General features: G+C 36.2%; 3 protein-coding genes across 5 annotated transcripts in view; 2 read left to right on the forward strand and 1 right to left on the reverse strand.

Moving 5' to 3' along the window:
* Window positions 1-653: 653 nt before the first annotated feature.
* On the forward strand, window positions 654-2,734 carry LOC108677158 (facilitated trehalose transporter Tret1-like; the record flags this gene model as incomplete). Its single annotated transcript, XM_018165327.1, has 4 exons — window positions 654-769; window positions 1,214-1,407; window positions 1,887-2,037; window positions 2,541-2,734. Coding segments are annotated over 4 exons (655 nt in total), but the record flags the coding sequence as incomplete, so codon positions are not given.
* Window positions 2,735-4,992: 2,258 nt separating this feature from the next.
* On the forward strand, window positions 4,993-11,928 carry LOC108677167 (solute carrier family 2, facilitated glucose transporter member 8). The gene is made up of 8 exons (XM_018165338.2): window positions 4,993-5,494; window positions 7,597-7,725; window positions 8,619-8,825; window positions 9,323-9,519; window positions 9,832-9,982; window positions 10,632-10,766; window positions 11,338-11,441; window positions 11,712-11,928. Exons 1-8 carry the CDS (start codon window positions 5,158-5,160, stop codon window positions 11,871-11,873), a joined length of 1,422 nt encoding a protein of 473 aa, XP_018020827.1. The 5' UTR covers window positions 4,993-5,157; the 3' UTR covers window positions 11,874-11,928.
* A 1,977-nt stretch (window positions 11,929-13,905) lies between these two features.
* The window catches only part of LOC108677179 (cell adhesion molecule 2), a 47,122-nt gene continuing 43,528 nt past the window's right edge, over window positions 13,906-17,499 (reverse strand). Inside the window, exons 13-15 of one of the 3 annotated variants that reach the window (XM_047885599.1) lie at window positions 17,009-17,104; window positions 15,111-15,212; window positions 13,906-15,010 (exon numbers count right to left, since the gene is read on the reverse strand). In XM_047885599.1, the coding sequence (XP_047741555.1) occupies window positions 14,972-15,010; window positions 15,111-15,212; window positions 17,009-17,104 (237 nt within the window). In that variant the 3' untranslated portion in view covers window positions 13,906-14,971. Of the gene's footprint in view, window positions 15,213-17,008; window positions 17,105-17,499 lie in introns of all 3 variants that reach the window. The other 2 variants (XM_018165349.2, XM_018165358.2) reach the window with 2 other exon arrangements.

Raw genomic sequence — 17,499 nt, forward strand, 5'->3', positions numbered from 1 at the left:
AGTGTAAGCACAGAAAAACACGTCGTGTGAATTCATTGATTCATTCGCTCAAAGTGAACAAAGTTTGTGTTGAAAAAAAACATGAAAAACACAGTAAAAAAATTCAATCTTATAGCTTTGGGAAGGACATTGAATCGTCAAAAATAGCTCAAAAATGTGTGTAAACGCATAAGCATTATTAGAATTTGAACACGATTGTGAATAAATGAAAACCTAGACGTCGGCGCAAAATGTTCACTCGAAACAATATTTCAGAAACTTCAAAACGAAACAATGAAACTTCAAACATTGAATCATTATCGAAAAACGAAAGTACCTGAAAAAATTCTTTTTAGTTGTTCCATCTGTAGAAAAAATCGTAAAACTCGATAAGGAGGGCGTTTAAATTTTTTCCATTTATGCAAGTTGAAATATAATTTTATTTTTTTTCTTCACTTTTATAGTTAGTTGTCCTTTTTTATAAGTTAGAAAATTTATGAATTTTTGTGGCGCGTTTTTAGAGTTATTTCAAGTGATTATTGATTCTTTTGATAGGAATTTAAAATTATCAATCCGATCAATCACCGGAATAATCTAAATTAGTTTACAATATTTGCAAAATTTGTTTACAATACTTGCAAAATTTATTTACAATATTCGCAAAATATTTACAGTCAATCGCCGGAAAAAGCGTTCGTCACGGTCCTCATATTCTGTAGGGAGTCTCCGGCCTTCCTCCTGTCAGCGGGGAAGGTCGAGGATGCCAGGAGGTCCCTACAAATGCTTCGAGGTGTGTAATAAATTTATTTATCAAAATATTGAAGGATGAATAAGATTTATATTGATTTTGCTGGGCTATAAAAAATTATAACTTTCGATTTATTAATATTGATTGTAATAACATAATATATGATGTAATAATAATATTATTTAGCTGTAAGCTTTGATTAAGCTAAGTTGGGCCTGTGGCCGATTCTTAACCGCCCAGCCTCCATGACGATTTTGTCCATAATTTTTACAATCAACTGCGGGTCTCGAACCCCCAATTTGCTGCTCCAATCTTATGAATTCCAACCACTTGGTCACCCAAGTGGTTTTTGACTTTCCAAAGTTTATTCAAATTGCATTGTTTGTATAACCAACAAATATTTTTTACTCATGATTCATACATTTAATTCTTATTAAACAACTGCTAAATTTTCCATTACCTAATTTCTTAACCGTATTACTTGAGGGGATGACTACAATATCGAGCCTGAGTTGCTGGACCTGAGCTCGGTCGTGGGGTCGAGACTGAACGTCGTGTCAGTTGCGGCCCTCGGGGCCAGGGAGGTGGTTGGTGTGTTGGTCACTGCGCTCATGCTCATGTTCTTCCAGCAATATTCGGGGGTCTTTGCTCTCCTCTTCAACATGAAGGAAATGTTCCAGGTAAGTAAAGAGTTTTGAAAGTAAGGAAAATGAGATATGAAATAGTGACGTGTGGTTAACATAAGAACAAACGATAGGTTAATTACCAATCGTTAAAAAAATATGGATGTTTCTCCAATTGCATGAAACGTATAGAAGATATATAGAGTAGATTAATGTAAACTTCCATCAAGTCATCAACATGACAGAAATGTCAGGACCATGAAAATTTAACTATCAAGATAAAGTACTTAATTGGTTTATCCATTCTATAAATGATGGGGAAATATTCATAATATATGTCCCGTTTCTCATCTGAAATAATAAAGATTTTTCCATTGAAACATACATTTAATTTTTAAATTAAAATATACCCGATAAGTGTGAAAAATCACACACGAATATCCTTAAGAAACACGAGCAACGGAATTGAAATACGTCAAATTCAAATTCTTGAGACGTTAATTTAACTGTAAACGTTATTTAGCACAAATTTCCAGTTAGCAGGCGTGCCAATATCGGCTGACGCTGCCAGCATAACAGTTGCTTGCTTCCAACTGGCAACTGCAACGGCCGTCGCTCCGTTCATGGACCAACTGCCACGCAAACTGCTGCTGCTGGTGTCAACTGCTGTCATGGCGGTCGCGCTGCGTGAGTTTTAAATAAAATATATATTTTTTTAAATAATTAAAATGAATAAACTAGACTGTACATACACTCAGAGAATTGGATGGGTCATAGTGTCCAAATAGTGACACACTCTCTTATCCACAGCACGAGTAGAGAGCGGACGTAGCACTGATATGCCCTTTTGATATTGGCAAAACTGCGTCAAGATAACTCACATAAGAGTAAAAAGCGCATCGAGTTTTGGACAAAGCCCCACTCACATTATCGTATCATTAATAACCTGTGTTATAAAAGTATACATTTTGCTCAGGAGCGACCCAATAAACACTGAAAAAAGATAATTTTAGAACGGAAATAATTTGGTGTTCAGATATCTATGACAAATTCTTCAGGCATAAAATTTTTAATAGAAAATGGTGGGATTTAAATTTTAAGATTATAGAAATAATATTAATAATAACAATAACGAGAAAATATGTAAGTAAATAAAATAGAAAACTGATAATTTATTCTTTATTCTGCAGTGATCCTCGGTGCCTTCTTCTACCTGCTCGAGGAGCGTCGTGCTGATAACGTATCATGGATACCGATAGTGTTCTACATCCTCTACATCGTCGCCTACAGCGTGGGGCTAGGGCCTGTCCCTTGGGTCTTACTGGGTCAGTGGATGGATTTTTTCAGAAAATTGATAGATGGATGGAATTTTCCAGAAATTTGATGGATGGATGGATATTTCTAAAAAATTGAAAGATGGATGGAATTTTCCAGAAATTTGAGGGATGGATGGATTTTTCCATAAAATTGATGAATGGATTTTTCCAGAAAATTGATGTATGAAATTTTCCAGAAATTTGAGGGATGGATGGATTTTTCCATAAAATTTATGGGTGGATTTTTCCAGAAAATTGATGGATGGAATTTTCCAGAAATTTGATGGATGGATGGATTTTTCCATAAAATGGTAAGTGACCCTCATCTACCATCCTCTGATGGTAAGTAACCTTCATCTACCATCTTCTGATGGTAAGTAGCCCCCATCTACTATCCTCTGATGGTAAGTAACCGTCATCTACCATCCTCTGATGGTAAGTAACCCTCATCTACCATCCTATGATGGTGAGTAACCCTCATCTACCATCCTCTGATGGTGAACACCGCAGAAAAACTAGTGAAACTTTTTGAAACATTGAAATAATCTCATTTTCATCGATCATTTGCATTGAAAATCAACCCCCACGCTAAAAATATAATCATTGTAATATTTTCTACGCATTAATTTATGCACAAGGAAAAAATTAATATCTAATGAAAATTCCAATAAATTCATGTTAAAAAACGGATTAGCAATTGAGAGGTAGTAAGACGTGGATCGAACCTCTGAAGAAATTACAGTTTAGTTGCAAAACTGTATTAAAAAATTACATGTCTTTCGAATGTTTCAAGTCGATTTATTATTAAACAATCACTTCAATCAACAGATCGCGATTGGCGTGAGCGGAGCTCATTGGTTTTTTGCGACCATGTGCATCGTCGGCTTCGTCTTCACTGTCTTCGTCGTTAAGGAAACTCGGGGCAAAAGTCCTGACGAAATTGCCACCATGTACGGAAACAAGCAAAAAGAAGCCGAATGAAAATAGCTTTATTATTGTAAATATTTATGTACAAATTTTTTTTAAATAAAGGGTCAGAGTTATTTTAGACTAACGCGGTCTGGGATTGGAACGTCAAAAAGTTACCATAGATTACAGTTGAATGTGTTGAGTGAAAATTCATGAAAAAAGTACGAGGATTATACATATCAAGTGCATGGAAAAATAAAAGATTGAAGACGATTTACGATTAGAAAAAGAATTTCCTAAATTTACCGATGATTTAAAATTATCAGCTTGAAATAGCTCCAGAAGCTGGCGATTAACTGTCGTTGTTGACATCGATAACCAAATGGTGCATAAACGTACTTGATCAACCGATAAAGGCAAAGAAAAAATATTTATCACATACCGCAAAAGTTTTTGTACGAAAGTTGGGAGACGCTCGTTATTTAGACGCTGAAATTATCTATCAATACATGTATTATTTACACCAAACTGTTGTTTAATTTTAATGCTAATGAATGGGAATAACCATGCATAATAGAATTTAAACTAATTTTAAAGTTAAATTGAATGATATAACGAATAGCGTATCGAGTCCCTCTCACTTTCCATTTATTCAATAAAAATCTGAGATTCGACACTTCACTTCTTGTATTACCTGATTCCATTTAAAATTCTAAGTTTCGCAGGTTGAGGCAGAAAAATTCCTAATCGGAGTGTGCGGTAATACAGAACCGGACGTGTGCGGTAATACAGAACCGGACGTGTGCGGTAATACAGATCTCATTAGAAGTATAACGTACATAGCAGGAAAATTCACAGCCCCTTTAATACTGTGGTAGTGAATGTCGTTTGAGATGGATTGAGAGTAAAATATTAAATATTAATACTGCTAATGAAACTGATTAAGGAGAAAAATACTAATTTATTGACTTATTTCTAAATATTCGCAAATTTAATTCGGAAATCCGCGATATAGACGAAAATTCTTGATATGGATAGGTTTAAAAAATCCATGAAAATTACCATCCGCGAAATTTGATCAGCGAAGTAGAGAGAGAACAGGTACTTCATTTTCTCATTGAGTGAATAAAATTTCTAATTTTTACATTATTATTTTGTGGGTTTTTCAGTTTGAAAAAAAAACATTCAGAACTGCATCTCTTAACATGATCACAAGACAGTTATAAATATTTAAAGTATCTCTTATTAATATTATAACTATCCTTGGTTGAGGCCGTTATCGCACTATCTTTTAATTGGTTTGTTATGGCGGTGTGAGCTCGCCATCACCTGCAACACACACATCGCCTGATAACGCGGTAATTAGAGGCTAAAAAAGTACGATCTCTTCATTGCCTTCGCTGATCGGAGAGTCAATGGTTTATGCTGTAATTATCAGTTTCTGATTAAATCTAAATCAAAATCAAAATTACTAAAATATATGAAGAATCATTTCACCAATACTCTTCTATAAAGACCATTGGAGATATTAAATTTTAAAACCGTTATTTACCGCACCAGCTTGTCAAACGCACCGAGCATCATGGAAGACAATAATCAATTAGTTAAAAACAAACCAACGTACATAACTCAATACATAGCGACCGCGTGTTGCACTTTCGGTGCCTTAACTGTTGGCTCAGGTACAACATATGCAGCGCCCAGCACTGCTCAGCTGGGAGCCTTGGCTAATGAAACAAATTATTCTTTAATTGGAGGAGAACCACTGAGCGACTCTCAGCTCTCATGGTTCAGCTCCATCGTCAACGTTGGAGCCATCCTGGGCGTGGTGCTTGGGGGTCTGGGCATCAATTGGATCGGGCGACGGGGCACCATGATCGCCTGCCTCGTGCCCAACGTGCTGGGGTGGGCACTTATAGGTGAGACAAATAGTTCGTGTACGCATAAAAATTGCGAAATTGTGATGGTTATAAATTATTTATACAGAGATATTAGTTGACAAGGTGATAGAAATGGATTCACTCATATGAAAATTTGACGGTTTGAAACGATTTCGTGTTACAAAATAGCCGTTTCAAGTGGATACAGATTTCGAATTTAACTTTTACAGGTATCTAGAATTGGCTAAAAATTTTAATAAGTACCATGATACGCCTCATTATTATTTAATGACAAAATAAGGTTTCCTATGTGATACACTATGTATTTGCCAATCACTATTTACATCTTGAATACGTGCACAGAAATGAAGCAACTGATAAATCGCCAACAAATACGCTGGAAATGTTATGTAGGTAACTATGACTGATTGGTTGCAAAATTTAAAGAAAAAATTCAAGTAAAATTTAGCATATCTAAATGAAAACATTCTAAAGATCAATGGAATCATGCAATCAGCAACACGCAGTTCAGAAACACACAATTCAGGCAGATAAATATTTGACGTAATAAATACAAATATTCATAACAAAACAAAGAACACATGAGGCGAAGTTTAACACACGACAATAATAAACAACCTAGCTGCTAAAAATCATTCTATTATTGATACCGCGCGGATGCCATAAAAATGTAAGTTTTTTTACGAAGTTCTCTCTTAAAAACATTGAGGGATTAGAATATTCAAGTCACATGAACTGACAGTTGTAGCTAAAAATGTAAAACCTATACCGTTCACTGGAACATGCATGGTACTGTTCGGTGTAAAGCTATTCTGCTGAATGAGGGGGAGGTGCGAGTAGATTTCCAGTACGATAATTCGGGCCTTGATCAACTACTTTTGAATGTGCGTCGTACAAGAGCGTTTAGCAGTTGCACGACGCACTGATTTATATTGATTAGCATTACCGATGGTAATTTCACACAACCGTATTTATACGATATAATTAATCGCTGTTGGACTAAAAAAGTGTCTTTATTCTTGAAAAATAGTTTATTCCTTTATTCCTCCAGTTCTCAAAACTTTTGTTTAAGTTTGCATTTAGGTTGATCTTAGAGAAGTATCCTATGAACAAAACTGTTGAATATTTGGTTATTTCGTCAGATTCCAGGCAGGAATAATGTGGAAAGAAAAAAATATTTCTTACAACTCTTACATTTGGCAGAAATTTCAGAACATTGATTCGGCATGAATTTGTTGATTTTATTGATCATCGGGTCTGACTGAAATCCTTTTATTGATGACATATAACATAACATTCAACTTTGGATTGCTCGTTAATTAAGGTGCGGAGCAAGTTTTAACGTCCTCCTGTGTGAATTCGTTTCAGATTTTCAACTCAATCGAATCTAGAAAAAAAGCATCGTTTTTTTCAATTTAGCAACTTCTATGGATTGGATTTATAAACGAATCCGGGCCAAATTTTCATAAATAATAATTTCATGCTAAATTATACGACAAATCGAAATTTTATCTAAAAATAGATCTTACCGTTTCCAACGTATCTATTATTGACTGGCTCTACAGATAAGGTGCATGCAAGCACTTGATTTGAACGCACCCGTTGACCCTTCAGTTAAGATAATAAAAACTTGAGTGTCAATGTCAAGGACAACCTGAGGTCAACGGGTAGTAATTATAAGACATAATTTTCAGCCAATATTAATGCATGTATAATACGCATTTGGTCAAACGAACTATAAAATTCAAATGCATTCAAGTAGCACGCAAAATATACGGAACTGCTGAAACATTAGTGGCTTAATAAATACAAACATTCCATAACAAAACAAAGGACATAAAAGGCTCGTATAAACAAAACAAAGGACAATAAAATAAATAAATAAATAAGACATCAATTCCATAAATGGAATTGATGAAAAGTTGGAAGCATTTGCATGAATGGAAAATCAGAAAAGACATGAAAAACAATTAAAATATTTCTAGAATGAGCAAGTATGACTGCAAATGAAGGCGCAGAGTTTCTGTTAATGCCTAATTGAGAAAATGAACTTAATTGGCAATAAAATAATGTTATTTTACTGATGGAATAATAATCCTCTGATAACGCTTTTCCGCCAGGCTTGGCATCGAACTTCGCAATGCTGATCGCCGGCCGAATTTTTGTTGGCGTGAGCGCCGGAGTCGCCACCATCGCCGTCCCCACCTACATCGGGGAGATCGCCTCCCCCGACATCAGGGGGATGTTGGGTGAGGCAAAAATGCAATAATCTAAAAAACAGATGCCACATCAGAATGATCAGTATAAAAGTAGTTAAATTAATAAAAGTAGTTAAATTTCTAGCAAAAGTAGTTACATTTAGTTACAGGAAAAGAGACAGGAAATCTATTGAGATATTTTTACTCAAGCACTAAGGAAATCTGTTGAATTACGAGACGTGTTTTAAAGTGAGTAAGCACCGTGTAGCTACATCTGCTGGAAAGCCACAGATACCATCAGAACCATCCGATAGAGCCTATTTTCGTGATTTAACCCTCTACCGCTGTACGTCACTCTTCGGGAACATAACTTTCATATTACATTATTCGTAAATTATTGAGTGTAGCAACCTGAGGACGTTTGTACGCAACAGAGAACATTTTAAAGTTGTCGTATGTGGCGGCAACCATCAGTGCAAGTCATTTTGCACTCACTAAAACGCATCCTTTTTGGGAAGGAGGCTTGTGACAATATTGCTCAGGTTTAAATATTAAATTTTTTTATTAATTCTAACATTATTTATACTGTCAATTGATTTATGCATTGTCTCCAACTTTGCGCAAGTGTGCAATTTCAGATCGATTGGACAATTGGAAACGTATTAAATATCGATTATAAGATTTGTAGCAGACAAACAAACAAACAACATGAAGTGAAGTTAAGGAGAAGTGTTGTAAAAAAACGACTCGCATGTTACTGAAATCTACAAATTATTAATATCAATACGCCTTGCGTGAACGATTTCTATTGACTTACATTAAAAGAATTATAATAAAATTCTCACATTCGCACTTCGCGAATAGTTTTAACACAAAATTAAACAAATTTTATTGAAAAAATGTATAGTATGCGAATCAAATTGTGTTTAACTTTCGTCCGCAAGGTTCGTGCTTCCAGCTGATGATGACAGTTGGCGTGCTGTTCGTCTTCGTGTTTGGTGCCCTCGAGTCTTGGCAGTGGCTCGCCCTGACATGTCTGCTGCCCGCCGTGGTCTTCAGCGTCTCGATGGTCTTCAACATGGAGTCTCCAAGCTACCTGCTCGCCAAAGACAAGCATGAAGACGCAAGGATGTCTTTGCAACACTTTAGAGGTATTCTGAGCTCGACTTATTTAATTAGTTTTGTAGTTATTAAGATACACAACTTCACTTCCTACTTAATATCTGAATTTTATTTGGTTTTTCATCGTCGGAGGTAGTATAGTAACCAATGTTTATTAATATACATGGAGACGAATATATAAGAAAGTTATGACAGCTGTATTGGTAAATAGACGAACAGAATTTTAATTATCAAACCTCTTACGAACAAATTTCATCACAAATCATCTCGCCAAGTGGGCAGAGTGGCCTTAAAGCAGAGTACCATGATTGGCGCAGAGAGGCGCGGTTTCGATCCCAGCTCTGTGCGTCAGTTTCTGATCAGAATCGGCAAGGAGGCCGGGCGGTTAAGCAAATAAATTTTGAAGCAGTGAGTTGCGAGTTCAAGCCCGCAACATGCGGTGGATGTTCTGCAATGTTAAGAGTCGGCGACAGGCCTACGGCCTAAGAAACGCTGTAACCACTATGTCATGCAAATGCGCCCCCAGGCAAAGAGTGCAACGTTGACGCGGAGTTGACGCGTCTTCAAGACGCCGTTGCTTTTGCCCGCAACAACAGAGCTTCGTTCAGAGACCTGGGCAGACCTCACATCAGGAGACCCCTGCTCATCTCTGTCGTCTTGATGGTCTTTCAACAATTCTCTGGGATCAGCGCGATCATGTTTAACCTAACCACAATTTTTGAGGTAAGTGAAAGATGATAAGATACAGATAATGAACTCAATTCCATGTTATCTAAAGGAAATAAAAAATAAAGTGATGAATGACTTCAAAGCATAATCTCTGATACATTTTTAACCGTGCGATGGTCGTAATCATCGATATATATGGATGGAATAACAGAGTAAAATTGAAAGATATTAATATCATAAACCTCATTTTGAATCATCAAGATCCTCTGCGGTATATACCGTTTCAATAGCAGTTAAAATGTGTTATTCAAATACCATTAATGCTCTGTGATTAGTAATTAATAAATGGTCAAAACATGACGGCAGAGCGCCGAGGCGGACATGTCCGCAGAGAACTCGAGCATCTTGGTGGCCGTGGTGCAGGTGGTGGCCACCGCCGTGGCCGCCGCCCTCATGGACAGAGCTGGCAGGAGGCCGCTGCTCATCGGGTCATCAGTGGTGCTCGCCGCGTCTCAAGGTGATATTATTAGATCAGTTTTATTACATTTTTGAAATTCTTCAATTAGAGAATAAAAAAAAACAAGCAATAAAGGATGTTGAAATTAAAGAAGGTTGCATAGAAAATTGGTCCTCTTGTCGTCTAATTGTTGATTTGATCCAAAAATAAAGGCAGACTATTTAAACACAAGAGATTTGGTGATATGATTATTTGGACACGAATTGAATATAATAAAATTTTCGAAACTCTAAACTAATTTTATTTTCAAGTGGAATTTCAGGGAAATGACCAAAGAGAATTTTTTATTTAACCTCGTACATTTCATACAACAATTTTATCAAAGTTGTACCAGAAATCTTCATTTGCCCTTTCATTCCATGAATTTTACCTTAATTATTTTATCACAGATATTAAAAATAATTTCGTTCTTCCGACAGCGTCCATGAGCATATTATTTTTATCATAAAATATGAGCATATAAATTTTTTTACTACATGAATTTCAACATAACGACTCCATTGAAGATATGAAAACAATTTCTTTACGACAGCGTCCATGGGCATATTATTTTTATCATAAAACATGAGCATATAAATTTTTTTACCGCATGAATTTTAACATAACGACTCCATAGAAGATATAAAAACCATTTTTTTCTTTACGACAGCGTCCATGGGCATATATTTCTACCTGCTGAGTGAAGACAAAGCTTCTAACTTGAGTTGGCTACCCATCACCTCCCTCATGATCTTCATCTTCGCTTACAGCACAGGGTTTGGACCCATCCCTTGGGTTATGATGGGTGAATATCGTGACATAACTGGTTGAATAAATGAGACGGTAGTTAACTAAGTTTGTTTACATTTGTTATAAGAATGATGAATTAATGATTTAGATAACTTTAGATAACTCAGTTTATCCACATTTGTTATAAGAATGATGAATAAATGAGAGCTAACTCAGCTGTCCACATTTGTTATAAGAATGAGGATTAAATGAGAGTTAACTAAGTTTGTCTACATGTGCTATAATAATGAATGTGGATAAAAATATTCAGGTGACTTGTTTGTTTTACGGAGAATTTTCTGAAGCACAGTAAATGCTTGCATTGCTATTTTAACAATCGGATTCCTACGGGTACCTCGGTGGTCTGGTATGGCATGGCCACTGAGCCATGCAAGGGCAAAATTTCATGGCTCAGAGATTTCAGAGGCAAAATTGAAGGACTCAAACATCACACATCAGTTATCACTTATCAGCCATGATAACTGAAATAATCTGGTGGTAACTGAAATAATCAGTTGAAAACTGCAATAATCAGTTTGTATCGGAAATAATCAGTTATAATATTCGTCAAAATGGTGGTTTTACAGGAGAGATTTTCTCGCATGACGTGCGTGAGCTCGCTGGCAGCTTGGCCGCCATCACGTCTTGGTTGTTCGCATTCATCATCACGCTGATTTTCAGGCCCCTACAGGTAATTAAATTGATAATTTTAGGTAATCTGCAAACGAATGATGTTTATTTATAGTTAAAGCAGTTGGATATTTTATTCAGATGAATTATGTTGCGAAATATATAAATAGCGATGCACCGGTGTGAGTCATCACGACTCACTAAGGTCCGGGAAAATGGCGTAAAATAGTTACGTGGAGAAACTGTAATTTTCACCTTATGGATAATATGACCCATTCTGTTTTATGAGAGTTTGTATTGCCATCTAAAGCTTTATTAAATTCTCGAACAGGAAGCCATCCACGACTACGGAGTGTACTGGTTCTTCTCAGGCATGTGCGTCGTGAGCGTGTTCTTCTCAGTCTTCGTAGTGAAGGAAACGAAGAGGAAGACCATGGAAGAAATTACGGAAATGTTTGGAGGGACACCGAAAAATGTGTCGGAAAATTCTTAAATGAGGATAGCCACAGCTAATATGACTAATATTCACGAAAATTAAATTAATTCATAACCCCCAAAATGTCGATTTTGAAAAAAATCTGTTGGCTTGAATCGGTAATAAAAAATGTAAGTGCAAGCAACCGAATTTCCAAGATGTAATTTTTCATAAATTGTTCACTTACTTCAGAATGAGTGTGGTTACGAGCCTTAAACCGGATTTAACATTTATTATTAATCTATTTTTCAGTTTACTTGTGTTTTATTATTAATAGGAACAGCCATACGTTTTCTTAGCAATATATATCTATAGTCTCTAGCCACATTCATCTATCAACGTGAATATCGATGAGTTAGTACCGTAAGACTGCATTTACAATGAAAAAATTATACTCGGGAATTACAAATTTTTTATTTTTCTGGGTCGAATTGGGTTAGCTTCAATGAAATTACAAGGTCATGATCGTTGGAAAGAGAATTGATTCCATATTTTTGGGGTCATAGCCCATGATTTTTTATTAAACACAGAAGAAATTGTGATTTAAATTCATGCACTGATTGCATATCGTATTTATAATCTGCTAGGCTTCAACTTTCTTCAAGAGGCACACAACATGACCCGAATCTTAACCAATAAGATTCGATAAGACCACTTGTATTGCATATACGCTGAGGAATACATGTAGTAATATTCGTTAAATTAATCTAATAAGTTCTGTTAGTGCAGAATAACATCTTTAGGAATCGTCGAAAATAGATCATATTTTGATCTATATTTGAGCTACGATGATGTTCCAAAATTAAATTTAGTTGCATTAAATTGTTCTGATATTATAAACATAACGTGGAATCGTCACAGCAAGCTCTAAATCAGTCAATAGAAATGTTTTTCATCCAATAAAAAGCGTTTGGTTTGATGAACCCGTACTATAACGTTGAGGTTGTACTGATCGCTACCTGTCGAAATTTTAGGGATTTATTTTACAACCACTCGGCAGGGTGGACCAGTGGTTACAGTTCAGAGTACCATGCGTGGAGCAGAGAGGTGCGGGTTCGATCCCAGCTACCTGCGACAATTTCTCATCAAAATCGGCGAGAAACCGGGCAGTTAAGCAAAAGCAAAAATGAGGCAGTGAGTTGCGTGTTCGAGACCGCAACAAGCTGTGAATGTTGCGATAATAATAATCGGCGACAGGCCTACGGCCTAATAAATGACAAAACCGCTATAAAATCCAGCAACAATTACTGGTGGCTCATCTAATTTTTGCGAGCATGAACACAAAAAGTTTACTAAGAACAATGTCCTATATTTTTTCTTTTCACCAGAATTTCAAATGAACAGTAAATTCGGAGAATGTCTGAATAGAATATTGCTAATTCAGAGATGGACGAAAAATTTTAGTAGAAAATTAAGGCAAAGTAAATGACGAAACTTTACTTAAGTATCCATTTAATTATAACTATTGCTGCACTGTAAGAAAAATACAAAAGAAATGCATGACGCAATTCAACTAGCCACAAACCATATACATACAGAACGCACATTTTCGCCTAATTTAGGACTTTAATTCCATTAAAAGAAAAAAACATCGAAAAATATGTCCAAACTACAACATTAATTCTAACTTTAATTTCATCATATTTTATTAAACATTTCAACTCAAAATTGGGAGCGGTGTCTTTACAAAAACGTAGTCACATTGAAAAATATCAAAATTGGAATCAAAATAAGCCAATTTTTCCAAAAAGCCTAGATACAAAAATGTATCGACGCCAGCTAGAAATATTCCAGTTTGAAGACTGCACGTAAATTACAATAAGATCATCTTAAGATATTTATGTACAATAACTCTAGAAACTAACACCGTCTAGTACAATCACCACAACACAACCTAAGGCAGGGTCTATTCTCGTAGCTCGTATCCGTCATAAGTCATACAATGTTTCAGATTCAGGGCCTATACTTTCAAAAAAAGTTAAGAGATCGTAAGTTCATCAGGCAATCATTGACGGCCTTTCAAGCAAAATCCACCAATTATAGACAAGAAAATAGGTCGAAAGTACTTACGTTCACTTAGCGAGTTTTGAAAGTATGGCTCCAGGTCCGTAATTAATACGTTCAATTTCAGAACGTTCATAGGTTTAGCCCAAAGATATAAACCTAAGAATTCATCTAAGATTTTTATCTCCATCAAATGACATTATCTTTGACCACATGGCATCTAAAACCCTAACAAGTAATTGAATAATTGATAACTAATGAAGTAAATCTCCACTTGAATTATCTCAATGCTAATTGTTATGGCCGTTGTTGCAGTAGGTAACTCACACATTCGGCGCTTGAAAAATATACAAGAAATTAAGGAACGCCTTTTAACCTTTAGTTTATCAACATGAAATCATCGCGATGTTAATCTAATCTGCGGAGCAGGAGACACCACTGAGATTCTGCGAATAAAAATTAAATGTTCAATGTTCTTTAATTCAAGAATTTGAAAGTAATGGCTACCTTTTCATCAATTCATCTTAATTCAAATAGCAATCATTCATTTTCAAATAGCAATGAGGATTAGCATGAACTTGCAGCTCACCCTAGGTTTCACCGGAAACCATGTTCAGTGGGAACCTCTATTTTCGTAAGAAATTTTTGCGGAAACTATAGACAAGGTTCCGTGTGAACGCTAATGAAGATCCGTCGGAAACTTAATCACATCAATTCACTCAATTACATCCACTAGTTTTAAATTATTCCCATTAATTATTAATTCTATCCCTAATTATCGCTTTCACCAACTAATCATCAATTCCGCCCATTAGGCACCAATTGTGCTCACTGAGCATTGATTCTATGCATCCACTATCCATCAATTGACGTATTTACTTTTTAATTCTGCTTATTAAGCATTAATTTCCCCCACTATTCATCAATCCTCCCCTCTAGACATCAATATTATTCGTGCACCCAATTATTCATTATTACTTCCACCCACTAATCTTCACCCTTTCCTCTTCCCTCACTTCTTGGCCTGCTGGTTATCAAGCACCCCCACGATGTTCACCCCTATTATCTTCACTATTATTGGTCACTTGCACCCTCTAATCATCACCCTTCCCTCACTTCTTAGCCTGCTGGTTATCAAGCACCCCCACGATGTTCACCCCTATTATCTTCACTATTATTGGTCACTTGCACCCTCTAATCTTCCCTCTTCCCTCACTTCCTAGCCTCCTGGTTATCAAGCACCCCCACGATGTGCGCGTACTCAGTGCCCTCTGTTGAGGGGTCTACCCTCGGCGCGTCGGCTGCTGGCACTTTCTTGTCTCCGGGGGCGAGGTCCAATTCTGCGTAGACGACCTGAACCAAAAACCATCATTTATTATTCATATTCGTTGTTCAACTTTACCTTCACTCGTATATTAGCTTCGTTAACTTCGTACATACATATTCATTATCAACTGCTTTCATTCGTTGTAATTAGTTTTCTTAATAATTGCGTTGATCGCCGTTACTTCCACTCATACTAAAACAGTTCAAAATAATTTTTTAATTAATTAATTAATAAGTCAGTGATCGTGAAATTCAAACTTTTTTAATTTATCGGCCGAATATCTACTTCAACAGCGATTCACTAACATTGGTCGTAGAAATTATAAGAAACCATCTGCACGACAAGAAGGAACAGATATTGCAATAATGTGCAATTTTTTTGATAATTCTCTGAATTAGTTATCTAATCGAATGTCTTGTTTCAAAACGCGCTGCGCTTCCACTTATTTCTTACCAAGTGAGTTGAAGAAATTATTTTTAGGGAAAACACTGAACACTCATTGCTCAATAGAAAAGAGGCGGCAATTTTGATAGCTAATGTTCGATGATCGAACACATCTCCATGATAAAAAATTATAATAAAATAAAATTCAAAGCACTCCAGGTGCATTGACTTAGTGAAACATCCAAGGTGTTCACCACACAAGAACAGAATGCGTAACGTTAGTATGACGGTAACCGACAAATATGGTGCAATCAGAATAATGAATTGGTCATATTGTCCAAGTAGTGACACACTTAATCACCCAATGCCCAGCAGAGACCTGACGTGGCACTGGTACACTCTTTAGCCGCACCATACCGTATCAGGATGACCCACATAAAGGCAATAAGTGCATCGATATTTGGACAAAGACCGAGTGTAAGCACAGAAAAACACGTCGTGTGAATTCATTGATTCATTCGCTCAAAGTGAACAAAGTTTAGCGGGGGGAGGGGGTGGAGGCAGGAGAGTAAATTGTGTGTATGGTCCCAGCGGGCTGGTGTAGATCAGAGAACGTCAGTTGTCAATAGAATGTAATTATAAACAATTAGCAATTTTTAGTACTCATACGAGTACAATTGAAATTAATACTCATACTATAACCAACGTACGGAGTGACATCATATTGTTAGGCCCTGAATTATTACAGTAAATACAGGAAAGTTGATATGCCTTTTGCTTGAGATTTATAGTCCAAAAAACTCGCAGCCTGAGCATGGAAGATCATAAAAAAACTATCACCGCAATTAAATGCAAGTTTTCCAGACATTAGTCAGCATAAAAGATCTGAATAGAAGCTAACATGGATGCAACTTAGCTTGAAGTAAAGTGAATATGCTAGCACTATATGGGGTACCATATACTTTTTATGGTTTCTACCATATACAATATTTGAAATATCTTATAATGGGAGGTTTTGGCCATTTGTAGTCTCAATTGTCAATCAACAGGGAGGCTGAACATGAAGCGTTTAATGCCATTTAGGTAACATTTTACTCGACACTGTGCGCTCAGCATGCATGGGTAATATTAACCAAATAGTGGCACGCTTTTTACCTCCAGCACGAGACAAGAGAAATATAATGGCAGGTATTTAATGAACCTTCCGACAGCTACCGGTCGTTAGCTGAAAAATTAGACGCGGATTTGGCATTCCAAAATATTTCCAAAAAACGCATAGCCTGGAATTTTTTCGAATGTCTCTTCTTCGTCACTTTTTTAGATTCCTTTCCTTAATAATTCCGGGGTTACAACGACAAGGGGAGCTGTAGTTGTTTTCTGAAAGTTTCGAAAGTTGATTTTTGTAGTTGTTTTTGTGAGGTTTTAGAAAAAAACTCACTTCGTCGTTAGATTTGCCGTTTTGTCCCTCGGTCGCGGCAGGGACCCCCGCCGCTGGCACGACGGTGGTGCCGTTAGTGCCGTTGGTTGCCACGTCCTGCACCAACAACAAAAAAAATTATTTTTCCATAAAAAATGTATTGTATTTTTCAATAATATGTGCAGACAAAAATTATTTTTTCAATAATGATTTAATGAATAATAATGATTTTTCACAAAAAATGTTATTTTCAGAAAGGTGCACATTTGTTGAATTTTTCGGGAAAAAAGGCGCTAATGCAGGTGACTTTTTCCGTCATTTACACAAATTAACGAAGTCAAAAAATTTATTTTCGGCGAGCGACAAAAGCCAAAGCAATGAAAACACAAATTTTCTAATGTACATAAGTAATTTTAATGTAAAATGTGCCAAATTCAAAACTCAGTAAGATAAAATGCATCAATAATTCAGAAGGCAAAATGCATGGATAAATTAATTTATATACCCACCAC

Source organism: Hyalella azteca, unplaced genomic scaffold (assembly GCF_000764305.2).
Source record: "Hyalella azteca isolate HAZT.00-mixed unplaced genomic scaffold, Hazt_2.0.2 contig2484, whole genome shotgun sequence".
Classification (NCBI taxonomy): Eukaryota; Metazoa; Arthropoda; class Malacostraca; order Amphipoda; family Hyalellidae; genus Hyalella; species Hyalella azteca.